General features: G+C 39.6%; 1 protein-coding gene across 1 annotated transcript; it reads left to right on the forward strand.

Annotated features, from left to right (window-relative positions):
* The first annotated feature begins 931 nt into the window (after nucleotides 1-931).
* cul4b (cullin 4B) lies at nucleotides 932-17910 on the forward strand. The gene is made up of 20 exons (XM_080900259.1): nucleotides 932-1893; nucleotides 5216-5331; nucleotides 5421-5524; nucleotides 5610-5679; nucleotides 7060-7133; nucleotides 7223-7385; nucleotides 7599-7688; nucleotides 8474-8556; nucleotides 8640-8707; nucleotides 11488-11606; nucleotides 11697-11889; nucleotides 12003-12107; nucleotides 12191-12301; nucleotides 12413-12498; nucleotides 13413-13520; nucleotides 13609-13722; nucleotides 13814-13919; nucleotides 14011-14183; nucleotides 14264-14416; nucleotides 16767-17910. The coding sequence occupies exons 1-20, from the start codon at nucleotides 1428-1430 to the stop codon at nucleotides 16860-16862; spliced, it is 2598 nt and encodes an 865-aa protein (XP_080756385.1). The 5' UTR covers nucleotides 932-1427; the 3' UTR covers nucleotides 16863-17910.
* The last annotated feature ends 652 nt before the right edge of the window (nucleotides 17911-18562 follow it).

The following is an 18562-nucleotide window of genomic DNA, read 5'->3' on the forward strand; positions in this document are numbered from 1 at the left end:
AGTTGACCATTCAAAACATATAGGGCAAACAAACCAAGAAAATTAGTTGTCATGGGTCAAAACAAAAAAATAATAATAAAAAAGGTTGACTCGGTACAAAACCTTTTCATTCATCGATTGCATTATTTATTTATTTATTAAGATAAGATAAGATAAGATAGAACTTTATTAATCCCTCGGGTGGGTTCCTCTGGGAAATTCGATTTCCAAAAAAGCACAGCACCGACAGAAGTTACAGAGTTATACACACACACATATATATAAATACAGAGACAATATAAATAAAATATACGAAGGGGATAAATAGAATAAATAGGAATAAAAATAAAAATACAAGTGAATTGCACATTTCAAGTATTGAGTCTATTGCACCGTTGACTATTTACAAAAGTATTGCACAAAAGGTATTGCACAGTGAGGTGCAGAGGCACTACAGCTTAGTTGTTCCCCCCTCCTTTGTCCTCCTGTTTCCCCTTCCTCTCCCCTCCAGAGAGGAGTTAAACAGTTTGATGGCGTGTGGGACAAAGGCGTTTTTAAGTCTGTTAGTTCTTGTCTTTGGGAGAAGCAACCTGTCACTGAACAGACTCTTCTGATTGTTTATGGCCGTGTGCAGAGGATGCCTGGCATTGTCCATAATGTCCATCAGTTTCTTTAATGTCCTTTTCTCTGCCACTGTCACCAGAGTGTCCAGCTTCATGCCGACCACAGAGCTAGCCCTCCTGATCAGTTTCTCCAGCCTGGATGAGTCCTTCTTTGCTGTGCTGCTCCCCCAGCACACCACAGCATAGAAAAGTACTCCAGCAACCACCGACTGGTAAAACATCCTCAGGAGCTTCCTGCAGATGTTAAAAGATTTGTTTGCGTGACACTTACGTCAAACGTCGAGCCTGGGCGCCATCTTGTGGCCGAAACGGTCACAGCGCTTGGGTTGGTTTAGAAAAAAAGAAACACGCTTGTGCAAAAACTACTTTTGTACAAAGTACTTCCGGTGGGGTCACGGACTAGCTTTTCTGAGCGGATTTTTCCCGTGTTCGCCGACGGCTGTTTTCCTCCCATGTGAGCGTGTTCTCGTAGTTTCTGCGTTTCTCCTGTAAATATTTTTCATTAACAGCCGCTTTCCTCAAACCGCTCACTCTCTGCACGACTTTACGACGCGCTTAGACAAGCGAGGCAAAAGAGGAAGCAATAGCCAACCATCTTTCGTCTCCTGCCAGCAATAACAAGACAGCGACGAGGCTAGGTTCAAGTGGAGCTTCTGTAGTTTGTGATTTATTGTCTGTTTTATACAGGATAGAGGACTTTGGTTTAACCTCTCCGCGTTAAGGCAGATAAAAGCTCTCGGACGCTGAGCTTTTCCCCCCTCCCGGCGACCCTGGAAGTTTCCGATCAGAAGACTGGCTGTTAAGAATTAGTATTCCCGTTTTTTCATGTTTCCAACAGGTTTATCTTCCCCTAATCCCCCACCACCGCCAACCCAGGAGGCTAGACCCGCGGCTACTGATGTCAAAACCGACAGCGGTAACATCACATCTACGAAAAAGAGGAAAATAAACGGCTCGGAGAGGGAAGACACTAGTGACACGATCTCCTCTTCGCCTCCAAAGACCCTGAATTCCTCCTCCTCCTCCTCTTCCTCTTCCTCTCCCACTCCGCTGCACATTCAGAAGAAGTTGAGGTTTGAGGATTCAGTGGATTTCATTGGACTCGATGTGAAAATGGCTGAGGAGGCTGCTGCTGCTGCTGCTTCGTGCTCCAATAACAAAAGCAAAGCCATGTTCCTGCCCGGCGGCGTGGGGCACCACGCAAACGGACTGACGAAAACTGCAGGATCCACCACCTTCTCCAACAGTAAACCCGGTGCTGCCAAGAAACTAGTCATCAAGAACTTCAGAGGTAGACACTGGTGGATGATGGGGTCCAAGCTCCTAAAAAGAAAAAAAAAAAACACACCTTAAACTTACAAATCCCTGCTATATCACAATGATATGGTCCCAGCTGGCCGACACATTTAACAGAGACTAGAGCTCATTTTAAACAGCTATCTATGAGTTTAATGCTTGAAAATTGTACCATAACATAGGACAAAGATATCACGGGCTTTGGCAAACTTGGGAAAAATGTGTATTTCCTTGATTAGTAATCTTGGTAACTATAAATAAGTTAATAAGTCCCTTTGATTTTGCTAAATCAAACCACCTGTACGGATAGTTTAAACCTATAAATGGGTTTCACTTGCCCCTATCCAAAATCAGGAGCTAAAGTTAAAGCTGCCAGATCTTTAAATATGCCAGATTTCTGGTAAACATTGCTGCGAGCTGACAGCAGCCATCCTCTCTTTCCAACAGCAGTACCTGCAGCATGGAGGGGTGAGTCTAAAGAGAGGGAAAGCATGTACTCCACTAAAATAATTAAATTGGCTTCTCTTTGTGGGGCAGTAATCGTCTGATCTGTTGGCCTGTTAAGTTGAACACTGGAGGACATTATCACTTGTTTAAGTAGAGGCCCATTTCCACTTACATACCAAAAAAAGAGGACTTAGGTATGTGGACATCCCACCAAACGACAGTTATTAATGACTAGGTGTACCATGTTCTTTAACTGTTTTTTGAAAGTTTCATTTGCCTGAGCATAAAATACGTTTGTTTATAAAGTGGCCAGGGGAAAAAAGTAATAGTAAACATTGACAGACTATTATTGCAGGGTTCAATGCCATCGATGGGCTGTAAAACAAACTATGTTAGGCCAGCCTCAAGTCCATCTGGGCCACTGGTGGCGTTTCTATTAATGGATTCAAGTAAAGTATTAGATCTGAAATAAAACAGTCCACTTAAAGGCTGTACGGCCTTCTGGTATTTTGATATATTTACCATTAGGTTGAAGGTGTTGCTTTTCATCACAGAGCAGTTGTTTGCAGTGGAGTGCCGTCTGTTCAACATGAGTGAAATAACAGCACTGACTTCTCACAGTCGTTGTTTTGAAATCCAAGAACATAAATCTTTTTTGTATTTTGTTTCCCAGAAGCTTCGGGTCTGATTATTCTTTAAAGACATCAGGAGCCAAGCAGTTTTTGTCCTCGGGCCATATTTTCCCTATGCGTGCAGTACCGTCATGTATGATAGGGGTCTTCGTTAAAATATCGATTAGTCTTTCATCAAACCGCTTGTGTGGGTAGCTTGAACTAAAAGTGAACATTAAATTGACCTTAGGAGTTATTATCTCGAAATCTTGACTTACTGGCTGAAACTAAGTTGAGAATTTTAAAGAACCCAATTCAAAATTTTGAAATGATAACCTGGAAGTGTGGCTTATTGATCCCTAACATAGCAATGTTTTATATATATATATATATATATATATATATATATATATATATATATATATATATATATATATAAATTTATATATATATATATATATATAAATTTATATAAATTTAAATATATAAAAACAGACTAAAACAAACACTGAAAATGAACTAAAACTAAACATTCTCAAATAATAATAATGGCATACAGTCAAGCAAAGTGGCTCTGGAAACTAAGCGAGCTTAAACAAAAATTTAAAATGAAAATTCAAGATGGAATAAAAAGTAATAATAAATTAATAAGAAGAATACAACACTGTAATAGCTCTGGTTGTCACCCCTTGATGATCTTTTCTAAGCCAGGAAAAACCCTGAAATCTGGGCTGCAGCACACATAGCAGAGTATCAGTTAATTGTATTTTATTATTGCAGTCTTCAGGCTCAGCCCACACTGGATTACAAGACACCAGTAAGTAACCAGTGTTAGAGTAGCATCCTACCTTACACGTGTTAAACAAATAATTCAAGCTGTAGAAACAAAGGCAGCAAGTTTTAACCAAGACAAATATCAAATAAATAAATATTGTTTTTTATTTTATTCAGTTATTACAGACAGTGATGCTGAGGCAACTAAGTTATCAGATACATTGCTGGAAAGTTTTTTAAAAAACTACCCATTTTGTATATATGAAATATATTTGTATATATATTAGTAAAGATGTTTACTCTGTAAACACTGCGTCAGCCCTATAAACTGTAAACTGCGTTATTGATTGCTCACCCCAACCCATTTTTCTTCCATGAGAACAAAGAAATCTTCACTTTAAAGATACCTGATCTGGAGTCTTTAGGTTTGACATTTTGTTGGTGCAAATGTGTGTCACAGACCCGATGATACAATATTTGGCCGAGTGTCAGTAAACTGAGAAAAACTGAGGTGCAGTTTTTTTTAATACACTAAAATTCATATTGTGGTTTCAGCTTGTATGGTACAGTTGTTATAGATGGCCAACAATGAGTAAATGAAGACTGGGACCGGGTGTAGTATGTGGGAAAAAAACAGATTAATACTGTGATAAGTACTTAAACCATCTTTGACTTTAAGGTGACCAGACAAAAACACAAGAACAGCAAATCAAACCACAGAGTTAAAAAAAAATTTAAGAAGTTTAAACTGTGAGAATCTTGCACAAACATTTAAAAAAGCATATTTTTTTAAAGTGCTCTCATGGGATGTCTTATATATTTATAAGACAGAAATGAGAGAATCAAGAGAAAAATTTAAAAGGAGTATTGCAGTGTGGTCTCAGCAAATGTGAAAAAGTCTGTTAGCGTTTGTGAACATGAACTGTAACATTTATTTCAATTAGAGGTACTCCTCATTTTAGCAACATGTACGTTACAAAGTGGGGTTCGTATCACCGTGGCAACCTCGGTATTTTGCCCCAAAACTAAACCAGATTGTTTTCATAATGATAACGTTCTTTAAATGTATATTAAAAATAATCCGTAAAAATCTGTCATGTGTGCAACTTGAGCTGAGCAGAGTGAATCATTTTCCAAAACAAGAGTGGGAAAATGGTAATTTTGCGTGAGAGACCACATGCAGACGGACATAGAAACAAGAGAGGGACATCTGTGTTGAGGAACCCAAATTTGGTTGTGACTTATTTCACAAATGAGTTTATCTTTCTTGGTTGGTAAATGCATTTTTCTCTCACCAATGAAAATTCTGGAATTTAAGTAATTCTAGTTAACTGGGAATTTACCAAAAATAAGTTACAGTCAGTCTAAAAAGTTATCACAGACGTATTCACTTGCATTTAGACAGACTGATTATGCCTTCTCATAATCAGTCCTCTAAGTATGAGTGAGACTGGTAACACAGTTCTGTTTTTGTTTTTCTCACAGAAAAGCCCAAATTGCCCGAGAACTACACGCAGGAGACCTGGCAGAAGCTGAAGGAGGCGGTGGAGGCCATACAGAACAGCACGTCAATCAAATACAATCTAGAGGAGCTCTACCAGGTATCCAGACAGACCCGCTGAATTCCCCTATCTGCAAACAGCAACTGTGCCGTTATCATTATTCCGACAGCTCTGTTTTCTCCCCTCAGGCTGTGGAAAACCTCTGCTTCCATAAGATCTCTGCCAAGTTGTACAAACAGCTGAGGGCCGTGTGTGAAGACCACATCAAGGCACAAATTGATCAGTTCAGAGAATATCCTTTCACGGTCTCGCTCGCTGAATCGCATAGAGAAGATGTTGTTATTTTGTGTCCACTGTTGCCTTAACTTTGTTCTCACGGATGCCCTGGACAGCGTGCTTTTCCTGAAGAAAATTGACAAGTGCTGGCAAGATCACTGTAGACAAATGGTATGTTTTATACTGTTAAAAACTGTTAAACATAGCAATTTTTTAAAACTGATTTATAATAGAGTTGGTCGGGGGGCTTGTAAATGAAATATTACAAACAGAGACAAACTATTCTGGCTCTTACATTCCAAGTAGTGCAACTCAAATGCATCTGTCATTAGTCACCCCCCACCCCGGCCCTGTAAATGGACTGTTTTGCAAATATCACTATCTTGGGTTTTGTATGAGGTTAGTTGTGCAATGCCTGCAAGCAGCCAGTCCAGCAGAGTGAGGAACGCTAGAGGAGATGGAAATTTACGACATTACTATAGAATATCTCAAGTCTGCTACCTACGCTAGTGTTTAAAGTTGAATCGCTACAGGGCATCCAGCTTGCTGGCGCAGTAACGGTTTCTTAATCACACACTTAATAAAGAAGCTGTTTAAGTGAAAGTGATCAGGTATCGAAGGAAGTGGGTGTGGTTCTGAAAACTAGCATAACAAGCATATGAAACTTCAATAATAGTAGGCAATTTACATACAGCAGTATGGAGCAGATGCATCTGTGCTAACTAGAGTATTTGACAGCGAAGAGAGAGAAACAAATGTAATGTTAAAAATTAGAATTTTCCTATAATGCCACCACACAACAGACCATCCAGCCCATAATGATAGTTTAGACATTTCGGGTAGTCAGCAGCAGTTAACCCATGTGTTCTCCATAAATTTACTATTTGCAGGTTATCAAATCCTTCCACTAACACTAATACCACAATACATTACTCTTACTGCCTCTGCAGCGCTCTTACTACTCTAAACAGTAAGAAGGATTGCACAGACCCACTTTTTAGTTTTACTGGCCCAAGGTTGTAATACCGTATTTTATTGCTCGAAGGATTTTATATTGATTGAAATTCAATCAGTGAGTTATTAACTGAACAACATATACATTTATTTGAGTATTTATCCTGAGCCAAGTTATGTTTGTCTCATATGTGTGTCTTAAACTTGCTGCCTATGAGTTATCAATTTGATTTGCTGTTCTCTGGTTCAGAATGAGCCTCTGGGGACAGACTATGCGCAACATTAGTCTGCTTACAGCTAAGGCAATGAGTATAGAAATATGTGCACAACCTGATTTCTGACTGATTTCTTCACATCCTAAACAACACATGGATATTCAGGGAATTAAAATTCCCCCAAACTGAAAGAGCTAACGATCTGTTCTCCGTCTTAAAGTGATTTCTGTTCCATTTCTTAACTTTTTAACCACCAACAATGAAGCTGCAACATCTGAGAAATCTCAGCAGGCTTTGTAGGACCTTTAAACTTCATATGTAAGATTGGAGGAGGTCATCTGAACATTGAAAGCGTGATTAATTGTGTATCTTTGTTCCACAGATCATGATTAGGAGTATATTCCTGTTTTTGGATCGCACCTACGTTTTACAGAATTCCATGCTGCCATCGATTTGGTGAGTGATCAGCCATGTTGTGGTTTTAGCTTCGTACTCGGGCTGATTTCTGTTTTATTGTATGGTGAACGGGTTGTTGTGGTCTTCAGGGACATGGGTCTGGAGCTGTTCCGGTTCTACATCATCAGCGATCTGAAGGTTCAGAGCAAAACCATCGACGGGATTCTGCTGCTCATTGAGAGGGAGCGAAACGGAGAGGCGATAGACCGCAGTCTGCTGAGGAGCCTGCTGAGCATGCTCTCTGACCTTCAGGTAATAGGGCAACTCTTCAAATAATAACCCAGATATTAAGTAGTGACGGTCTAAATGTGTTTTTGAAGATTGTTTGGATTTCCTCCGTTTATTTGAACCACAACAAAAGTGTGTTGTTTGCATGGCTCACCTGCACACGGGTGTGATAAAGTGTCTGTTTCCTGTTGTCAGATATTTTTAATGAAACCTGTGTTCTGTCGGCCTCCTTGGCAGATTTATCAAGAGTCCTTTGAGCAACGCTTTCTGGAGGAAACTAATCGACTGTACGCTGCAGAGGGACAGAGGCTGATGCAGGAGAGAGAGGTGATTTATATAACCTCATACTCGGAACACATTCTTTTTATTTTGTCGTCTGTTATCCACGATTCATTGATCAGCTGACTAAACCAATACTTAAAGTCATTAGTTTAGTAACCCATGAAAAATCCTTGGCAGCTGTTCTTAGAATTCTTGTTAATTACTTCTAACAGAACATCCAACCATTCCCTGGGTTTGTCTTGTCAGATGTGAGGATTTGAAGCTTTTTTGTCACATTTGGTTCTTCTAAGGAATAAATAAGCAACTAATGCCTCAGAAAGGATTCAATATTTTTTGATGTTGTTAGAAATTTTACAAAAAGCCAACCATTTAACCACATGTGGAAATTCATTATAGAAGAGGAGGAACACAGATGTAGCCACTGAACTAAGCATTAGTAAAGCAGAAAGCAGGTCTGGCACCGTAAACGTGTTTTGAGTGAAGCTTTTAGCTCAGCAAAAAAAACATTTGCCTGGTTGAAGCAGAAAGTATATAAAACGTTCACTTTGCAACTGGAAGCTTAGTTTATGTGGATTTTTGGTTGTTGTTTTTTTATACAAAAGGTGAAGCGCAGAGACTTTGTTTTGCAAACGCTCAATTCTTATAGTTTAATTTGAAGAAACTGTAGGGAAAATAAAACTACAAACCTCTCTGTGAAGACTGCCAAATTATCCTCTATGCAAGAAAAACAACTTTTTATGATGTTATGTAATCTTTCGATGGGTAGTTTTCATCTGCATTACAGAATAAGCATTAAAAGCTGTGGTGTGAATGTAAATGTGTTTTTTTAGGTACCAGAATATCTCCATCATGTTAACAAGCGCTTGGAGGAGGAGGCTGACAGAGTAATCACGTACCTGGACCAGAGCACACAGTGAGTGTCGGACTGAAGCGTTCACTTAGCAAATAAACGGTGACAGAGATCAATGCGTAACCTGAGTTTTTTCCTCCTCTCAGAAAACCGCTCATCCTTGCTGTGGAGAAGCAGCTGCTTGGTGAACATCTCACAGCAACTCTGCAAAAAGGTAAACACTTAATATAAGCGGTCACTATATAATAATAAATTATTGTAAAACAAATGAGGGTTTAGCTTATTAAATGTACCTTTTTGTCATTGTTACAGCATATTTTAAATTATGGCAATTTTTTAACAAGATTTTCTCTTCAGTGTGTCTGATTTAAGACATTTTTAGTTTCATATAATGTTGCATTAGTCTTTTTGTTTTTATGTTGTTTATATGAGTAGTAGTTCTCAAACTTGGACCAGTTCTAGGTCCTAAAAGGCTGTTGGGATATAAAGACAGCCTTTTAGCTCACAATATTTGTCAAATTTAAATAAATTACATAGGTAATTTCCATTGTGAAGAATTTGAATTAAAGTCAATGAACAACAAGGTTTACAAAAAAGCAGGCAAATCTTAAGTCCTCATTAAGGCAGATATCTAGTGGCCTGTAACTTTTTTGTTTAAGTCTCTTTGTCTTTCACCGCTTTGTATAGAAAGAGACCTATTGTAACTGTGTGCAGTGATTGTGATGCCATGGCTTCGATATGGTAGCTTCAAAAATGGGTACCAGGGGTCCGTTCTTCGTACCTCGCTTACTACATCCAAGATCAAATCATTGCGCCAACTCTGAGCTCGCTATTCCGGTTCTCCGAACACACCTGTTGTTGACGATTAGTACAGCTGGATGAAGTAATGTGAGATCACTGGGTGGCTTAACAGGGGCTATGCATCGATAGTAGAAACATTGATCGGCAACCCTTTGATTGGTCGGCGAAAATGTCGAAGGAGCGCGCTCGGTATTTTTCGGCAGCAGAGCAAGAACTCTTGAGTGAGGGATTTCAGGAGTTTCAGAGTTTAATTAAAACGCAAGGGAACACTGCAAAGGCTGCAAAAGCAAGGAGAGAGGGCTGGCAGGAAGTTGCTGACAAATTAAACTCGTAAGTAATTTAATAATAATAATAATAATAATAATGGATTGGATTTATATAGCGCTTTTCAAGGCACCCAAAGCGCTTTACAATGCCACTATTCATTCACTCTCACATTCACACACTGGTGGAGGCAGCTACGGTTGTAGCCACAGCTGCCCTGGGGCAGACTGACAGAAGCCAGGCTGCCATATCGCGCCATCGGCCCCTCTGGCCAACACCAGTAGGCGGTAGGGTAGATTTATCATATCACACCATATTATCCAATATTATATTACATTATATTATATTATATTATATTACATTATATCCTCTTTCACATTAGAGCCACAACAGGACCCACTAGAACATGGGAACAAGTAAAAGTGAAATAAGAATATTCTACAGAATGGTAATATTTATCACTTATATTGCTTTTAGTCTCTTGGAAAGAGACCCTGGAATACTCTGTTTGTTCATAACAACAACCAAGAAAAGGGCAGAGCAGAAGAAGACAGGTGGTGGTCCTGCACCCCCTCGTCAACAAGTTGGTTAAGTGAATAATACCCTCACGGGAAAATCGATATCTCTCAATGAGCACACTGTCGCGCTGAGCTAAAGGATCCTGTCTATCCCGCAATATACGCTGGATTCTGAAAACTCTCCTTATCAATCTTGCACCTTCCGCAATGGGTGGCTCGCGTATACGGACAGGACATGGCTGCGACAGACTTCCCAAATCCACCTTCGCTTTTATAGCCGTGGTCTCTCATCTTGATTACACGAAGTAATTTACTATTATTACTCTAAAATATGAATTACATCTGAAATAATCAAATACATGAAATAGAATGATTAATAGTACATTTCCCTTTTTTTAGGAAATGACCTGTGTGTATCTGTATGGAATCAATACAAGAATCAAGTACTGCATTATCTTTAGTTACATTGATATCTTTAGTGGTAAAATATCGCTGTTGCTTTCGTATAAATGAAGCGGACATACCTGCGTGGCCGCGATCTAATCCTGTTTACATAAAGTAAGCCTGCTCCCGAGCAGGTTTACGCTTACGGATCTGTTGCTATGACAGCAAGTCCCGGATGAGCTTCAGAGAACCGAACGATCCAAGATCACGCGAAATCGTCAACAATCAAATCCAGCTAACTTACTTAGCGAGGTACGAAGAACGGACCCCAGGTCTATGACCACTCTGACCAATCAGTCAGTGTCTTCAAAACAACATTCGTGCATCTAGATGGCAACAGGACTATCACTATGCAATTGAACAGAGTCAAGTTAGCAATTGCATGCAATCTGCTTGTGATAATACAGAGATGAACTGTGATAAGTTAAGAGGGAAAAAATCAAATCTGCTGTCGTCTACATACAAAGAAAATCGTATTCACTACTTACATTCAGAGTTTAGCCAGAACATCATGAATTTAAAATAAAAATTCCTTAACAAATAGTTCTCTAGTTACTGCAGGATGGCAGTTTAAATGCAGAATGACATCGGTGCCAAGTAACTTTGATGCGGAATTCTGGGAATATAACCAGAATGCAACCAGTTAAGTCGAGTCCTCTATTGCAAATAGATGGACCTCAAGCGATTTTCACTCATCTGCGCAGACTGACTGATACTGATTGCAACATGTTTGCAATCTGCATGAAAAATTAGACTGCAGTTATTTGTAAACCTTTGGCAATCAGTCTGAGAGTGATTCCAATGAATCCAGTCGGTGGGAATGAAATTAAAGTCAACCTGCTGTCCTAGTTTTTTTACTCTTAGTGAAGCACAAGTGACTGTTCTGGAAGTACCTGATATGTGACTGTCTTGTCTGAACCTCATACTGAGTCTTGATTGACCTCTAGCTGTTATTTGAAACTTGCAGGTCTGACCAACCTGCTGGATGAGAACAGAATTCAGGATCTGTCTCTCCTCTATCAGCTCTTCAGTCGAGTGCGTGGTGGCGTTAGCGTGCTCCTGCAGCACTGGATAGAATACATAAAGGTATGGCAGCTTTTAAATGAAAGACTGAAGAGAAGACAGAATCAATTCACTGTTTTAATTGTTTTTAATGTCTTGAAAATACAAATTCAGGCTTTTGGAAGCACGATCGTAATCAATCCGGAAAAAGACAAAACCATGGTGCAGGAGTTGCTGGACTTTAAAGATAAAGTGGATCTAATCATCGACGTGTGTTTCATGAAGAATGAGAAATTTGTTAATGCCATGAAGGAAGCTTTTGAAACATTCATCAACAAACGGCCAAATAAACCTGCAGAGCTCATAGGTCTGTAACTAAGCATGTTCCCCATTCATAACTGCCACACAGTGAAGAGAAAAATAATAACAATCAACAACAATAATTCTGCCAACATGATAATAATCAACATTTCTCTATAGCAAAACATGTGGATTCAAAGCTGAGGGCAGGAAACAAAGAGGCCACGGATGAAGAGCTGGAGAAGATGCTGGATAAGATCATGATTATCTTTAGATTCATCTATGGTAATGTTTACTGTAACAGTTGTGTAAGTACAGTACTTTGTCCTTTGTGCGGCCTTTATTGTGAGACTTTGATGTCCTTGCAGGAAAAGATGTTTTCGAGGCGTTTTACAAAAAGGACCTGGCTAAGAGGTTGCTGGTTGGAAAAAGTGCTTCTGTTGATGCTGAAAAATCAATGCTGTCAAAGCTTAAACACGGTCAGTTTTCATAGCTTAGTGCCATTTCTTAGCACGTGTGCACACAGGCGCTACATGATGGAATCCTGACAGTGACTGATTGAACTTTGACTCACAACGTTTGTTTTTCAGAATGTGGAGCAGCGTTCACCAGCAAGTTGGAGGGGATGTTCAAGGACATGGAGCTTTCTAAGGACATCATGGTGCAGTTCAAACAGGTAACACTTTGCCTACATAAATAGGCAAAAATGACATTTTGGAAAAGGTTTTGTTCACACATATTGAAGCATTACATGGTGAAAAAAGACAAATCTTTTCATTGAAGTTTTATCAAAAAGAAAAAAATTGCCGACAATGCAACCAAAGTGTTAGCCTACCTTTGCTTTCCCTGAGGGCTTGAAATATAGACATTGTAAGATGTAATTCAACTGTCAGCATAACATAAAACCTGGGGCACATTCAGTCTGAGAATAGTGTCTGGTTTGCACCAGTTCTCCAGTTAAACAACGTGTTTCATGGAAGAGGTGTGAGACAGTAGGCAGCTGGCTTAATGTACGTTTTGTTTTGTGGGTGCGTCAGAAAGACAACCACCAACTACAGTCAGCCAGGACGGATGTGCATATAAACTCTGACGTATTAAAATGCAGACAACAAACTTTCCCTGCTATTGATGCAGAATTAATACATAAGGCGCACTGAATCATTTTTTTGAGGGGAAAAAACTGTATGTATAAAGATGAATAAAAACTGAAAGTATTAACATTAAAGTATTGCAAAGTATCTGACATGTATAAAGGAAACAGAGCGGGAGGATGATAAACACAAATAGAGCCATTTATAATAGAAGTATCTCTGTAATACCTGGTTACTAAAATAGCTCTGTAAACGAGGGTTTGGTGAAATTAGTTTCCAGTGTTGTAAAATTCAGTTTCTTCATATAATTACAGTCTGGTTTGATTTTCTGTCTTCAGACTTGTGTAATTACAATAAAACTGAAAGGGTGGACCCTCACCAACACTGCCTGTTTTCAGTCTAAAATCCTGCTAATGGATTCAGTTTCCTGCTAGTTTCAGTTTACTAAGATTAAAACTTCTTTGTGGGTAGATAAACTCATGTCTTTGTATTTCTGTAGTATATGCAGTGCCAAAACATTCCCGGCAATATCGAGCTGACAGTGAATATCCTCACTATGGGCTACTGGCCAACGTACGTCCCTATGGAAGTGCACCTGCCACCTGAGGTTAGTCCTGAGCAAATACTGAGGGTTGATTTTGTACTTTTCAATATAACGAGCGTCGCTTTGTAACACCTCTCTTATCTTTGTCCAGATGGTGCGACTGCAGGAGATCTTCAAGACTTTCTACCTGGGCAAACACAGTGGCAGGAAGCTGCAGTGGCAGTCGACGTTAGGCCACTGTGTCTTAAAAGCTGAATTTAAAGAGGTTTGAACTCTTTTCTAAGAATGACCTTGTGTGTTTTGCTCACTCAGTGAGCCAAGTTTAATGCTAATCGTCTTGATGTTTCTTGCAAAAGGGCAAGAAGGAGCTGCAGGTGTCACTTTTCCAAACCCTTGTCTTACTGATGTTTAATGAGGGAGAGGAGTTCACCCTGGAAGAGATCAAAGTGGCAACAGGAATAGGTTTGTATTAACACATTAAAGCACTTTTTCATGAAGAAATGGCATCCTCTATTTTTTTCCCAGCCACACTGATCTTTGGGCCTTTCCACAGAGGACAGTGAGCTACGGCGGACTCTTCAGTCACTTGCATGTGGTAAAGCACGTGTCCTCACCAAAATCCCAAAAAGCAAAGATGTAGAAGATGGGGACAAGTTTTCCTGCAATGACGACTTCAAACACAAGCTGTTCAGGATCAAAATAAACCAGATCCAGATGAAAGAAACAGTATGTTTGCTCTCACCGTATTTTTCTAAATTATCTTTCAAGGATCGGAAAATTATTTTTAACTCGCCTCTTTTACTCAGGTGGAGGAGCAAGCCAGCACCACAGAAAGAGTCTTTCAGGATCGTCAGTACCAGATCGATGCTGCCATTGTGCGGATCATGAAGATGAGGAAGACTCTGACCCATAATCTTTTGATGTCTGAAGTGTACAGTCAGCTGAAGTTCCCCGTCAAGGTGATAATCACAAATGATTTTCTGTTTTGTTTTTTTTCTTTTTACCACTCGGTCGTAAAAGCTGATGGGGAATGCCATCACCAGGTGCGGACACCAAAGTTTGTGAATGTGATAACTCGAGTATGAGTCAGCGTAGGGCCTTAAAATTGACACCATAAGTGTATCTACGAGCTTGACCTCAGGTCAAGTTTTCTGAAAATCTCGTGAATGCAATAACTTGAGAACGTAGGATTTTAAAATTGATACCATAGGTGTAACTACTACAAGTCTCAGATGAATTTGAATCTCAGTGACCTCGAACTGAAGGTCTAGTTTTCTGAAAATCTTGTAAATGCAATAACTTGAAAATAAGCCAATTTTAAGTTGATAGGTGTGTCCACTAGGAGGCTGAAATAGCACTGGTAGTTGCCAGTATTTTTAACATACAGAAGGACTACACTGGGTTTAATGCATGATCTAGTAGTAGAAATAATGAGAAGTGAATGTAGCTTTTGAAACCTTCCAAGCTGTGGGGCTTCCTACATGTGAATATTGTATTGGGTATTCACTACTTTCACTTACCATTTCAGTCCCTCTCCTTTTTCGTCTACTTTCAGTCCTCCAGTAAAGGAAGTTTCTTTCATTTGCTGGACAGACCCCCGCTCTTCCACAGTCGACAATTTCAGCTAAACTAGATCTAACCAAAAAAAAAAACCCACTAGGACTTGGCCAGACAGCAGTGACGCTTCGATGTGACAGATTGCTGATTCGGTTTAAAAGTTTGCTTGGACATGATAGGGGGTGACTTCAGTGTTTACCACAAAGAGGAAGGAGTGGGGAAAAATAGTCAGAGATCAAGAAGCCAAAATGAGAAGCCGAGATAGTGGCTGCATTGAAAGTTTCACTTCACGGCAAAGAAGTTCTCTGTATTTTAACACGTTTGCTCTTCACGTACAGGATAAAAGATGCAGTCATGTGAAAAAGTTTTCAGGGGACTCTCTCCATTCCTATAAAGATGCACTTTTTCACATGATTGTCAGGTCACCCATTGGTTTTGAGTTTTGCATTTAAAAGCTTTAACTTTGGTGTTTTTTGTCCACTGTAGTGTTCATTTTATTCTTTTTTTTTTTTTTTTTTTTTTCATAAGAACTATAAGCTGCAACCATATGCAGTACCAGTGTGCCGCACAGACACAAATAGTTCTACATGAGAATTTTTTTGTTTGTTTGTTTATCTACAAGGCTGTAAATCTGTTTTTAATGCTGAAAAGTTGGGCATTTTAAGATGTGACTCTATAGGAATTGGCTTGCTTTGGGTGCCAGCCTCAGGTGACCACTAGAGGAACTGTACAGTCTGGAATTTCCATGGTTGTTTTTTTTTGTTTTTGTTTTTTTAAAGAAGCAGCTACGCCACAAACAAGAGTGTCAAGAGACCAGTTGTCTCACATGTTTTTGATCCTGCTAAAACATGGGGTGGCTGTAGCTCAGGCGGCAGAGCAGGTCAGCCACTAATCAGAAGGTCGGTGGTTCGATCCCAGGCTGCCTCCTAGCTGCATGCCAAATATCCTTGGGCAAGATACTAACCCCATGTTTGCCTACTGGTGGTGGTCAGAGGGCCCGGTGGCGCCAGTGTCCGGCAGCCTCGCCTCTGTCAGTGCGCCCCCTACAATGTAGCTTGCCAGTGTGTGAGTGTGTGAATGGGTGAATGACTGAATGTAGCTTTGGGGTCCTTAGGGACTGAGTAAAGCGCTATAGATAATGGTCTCCATAGCTCTGTGTAGGAACAATGTTAGACGCTGCTGTTACGCTGTGTTGACCAAATTTAGAATATGACTCTTAGGGGATCGGGGTTTTAAACTTTGGCAGTGTTTAATATCAGCATCCTCCAGTGCAGGGGTCCCCAATCCCAGTCCACATGAGCCGGTGTCCCTGCAGGTTTTAGATCTCACCCTGGGTCGACACACCTGGATCACATGATCACATGAAATTACCAGGCCTCTGGAGAACTTCAAGACATGTTGAGAAGGTAATTTCTCCATTTAAATCAGCTGTGATGGATCAAGGACACATCTAAAACCTGCAGGGACACCGGCCCTCGTGGACTGGGATTGGGGACCCCTGCTCCAGTGTAACAGCGTGTATCAAATAGGGGGGAAACTAACAAAAAAAACTATAACCTTTATGCAGGTCTAGAGGAAAAGGAGAAGGTGTTTTAATTTACTTTTTATTTTATGATAAATTTTGGGAAGACTAACATGAATCTGCCTTTTCACTTCTGTTTTTTTTCTATATCACACCTCAAAATATAGCTTGAAATGCTGGCATGTTTTTCATGTTTTAACTCGTGCCTCCTGTCTGTCCTCTCCTCTCAGCCTGCTGACTTGAAAAAGAGGATAGAGTCTCTTATTGACAGGGACTACATGGAGCGTGACAAGGAGAACTCCAACCAGTACAACTATGTGGCTTAGATGAAAGAAAGGTGGATGCAGGTGGTCCAGTCAGGATGAAAGCCGTTCTGAGTGCTCGGTCTCTTAAATCGTCTGCTCCAGTGGATGTTATCCATTATCATCTTCAACCCAGCGACCGACAACTGAATGGCTATAGCTCCACAGGGTTTTTCGTCAGGGGTCTTGTGATCCTGTGGACTGCATGCCTATTGAAAAGAGAATATTGTCCATATTTGTCAGTGCCTCTGAGAGAGCTGGGACAAAGAAGACACACAGATATTGTTCAGTTTGCTCTTTTTTTTTTTTTTTTAAATGGAGAGGAAAAGTATTTATTTTCAAACTTAGATTCTTCTTTGTCCTTGGTTTGCATCAATATGCTCTTTGTTATCAAGTCACTATTTTTTTTCTTCCTTTTTGTTCATCCAGTATCCCAGGCAAATGCTAACACACCTAACAATGCTCTAAATGTACCACATGTTTGAGAGAGAAAAAAGGATAAAAATTAAACTGATGCTTGTTTCTTTTGTCAGTGTCAAAAGTGGGACTAACATTTAAAGTAGGGAACTGGAAATTTTGGGAATTTCTGTGGCAAATGTGTGATCCTGCATCAGCAAAGTTTTACAGTTTCAAGGCCATGTAGCCCAGTGATATAGCGATGTTTGTAATCACACAAAATGTGCCAAAAATGGAGCACTTCTTGTTGTTATAGGCTATAATGAAGCTGCTAAGGCAGCCCACTTGTATAAGTAAACACATTTAAGTTTCTCTTTTGCTTTTTCTTTGAAGGTCATTTTTGTACATGCACCACAAAGCATTTTAAAAAATCTGACATGGCAGTCCACTTTGTGTTAGGTTTTTGATGACCCTTAGTAAAAGCACAATACGATGAGAGTCCACATTCAATGTCATTACTACACACTTTTTTTTCTTAAGTCTCCCTATCAGGCTTACTGAAAAGTGGATGGAAAACGCCTCAACATATGAGGCAGACAATGATTGATCAGATATGCCGTTGTTTGTATGAGTCTGTTAGATTTCTTCAGATTAAAATAACTGTTTCAGTGGGTTATGTCATGTTCAATCACTGGTTTTCAAACACGTGTAATTATATTTAGGGTGACCAGATCCCAACTATTTCAGCGTATGACTATGTGAGGCTGGGTACTAAAGCTGGAAAGAGAGTCTAAGTTAAACAGATGTTATCGGTGTGATGCTGATTATGTGATGGACAGATGGAATATTTTATATTAAAGCAATTTACACCTTGTAAGCTTAAATATAAGCTAAAGTTTGTTTTTAATGGGATGGCTTCTATAATCCCATTTTCTATATTGTCTGCTCACGTTTTTGTTTTTGTTTTTTTTTTGTTTTGCAATAATGGTTATCCATCAATCCACAGAAAATAACATCTCTTTTTTTGAGCCATACAGTACTGCGCAAAGGTCTTGAGGCATGGTAATAAATAGGTGCTGTGATTTATTGAGGCAGTAAACATACATGGAAGTTAATAAGAGGATTTTTTTTTTCCTTTTCTTAAGGACATGAGTTTCAGATTGTGACCATTGACTGTAGATAGTTTTAAGCCTCCAGGTTGTTTAGTCCTGCACTAGTCCAATTTGCTCAAATCTTTGTCAAAGGTCATTGCTCACCATGTCGAGATATGCCAACTTTTCAGCTAACAGGTCTTTGAGAATTGGAATGTCGTTTTTGGTTTAAAAATC

The sequence above is a fragment of the Rhamphochromis sp. 'chilingali' genome (assembly GCF_963969265.1).
Source record: "Rhamphochromis sp. 'chilingali' genome assembly, chromosome: 13".
NCBI classification, from domain to species: Eukaryota; Metazoa; Chordata; class Actinopteri; order Cichliformes; family Cichlidae; genus Rhamphochromis; species Rhamphochromis sp. 'chilingali'.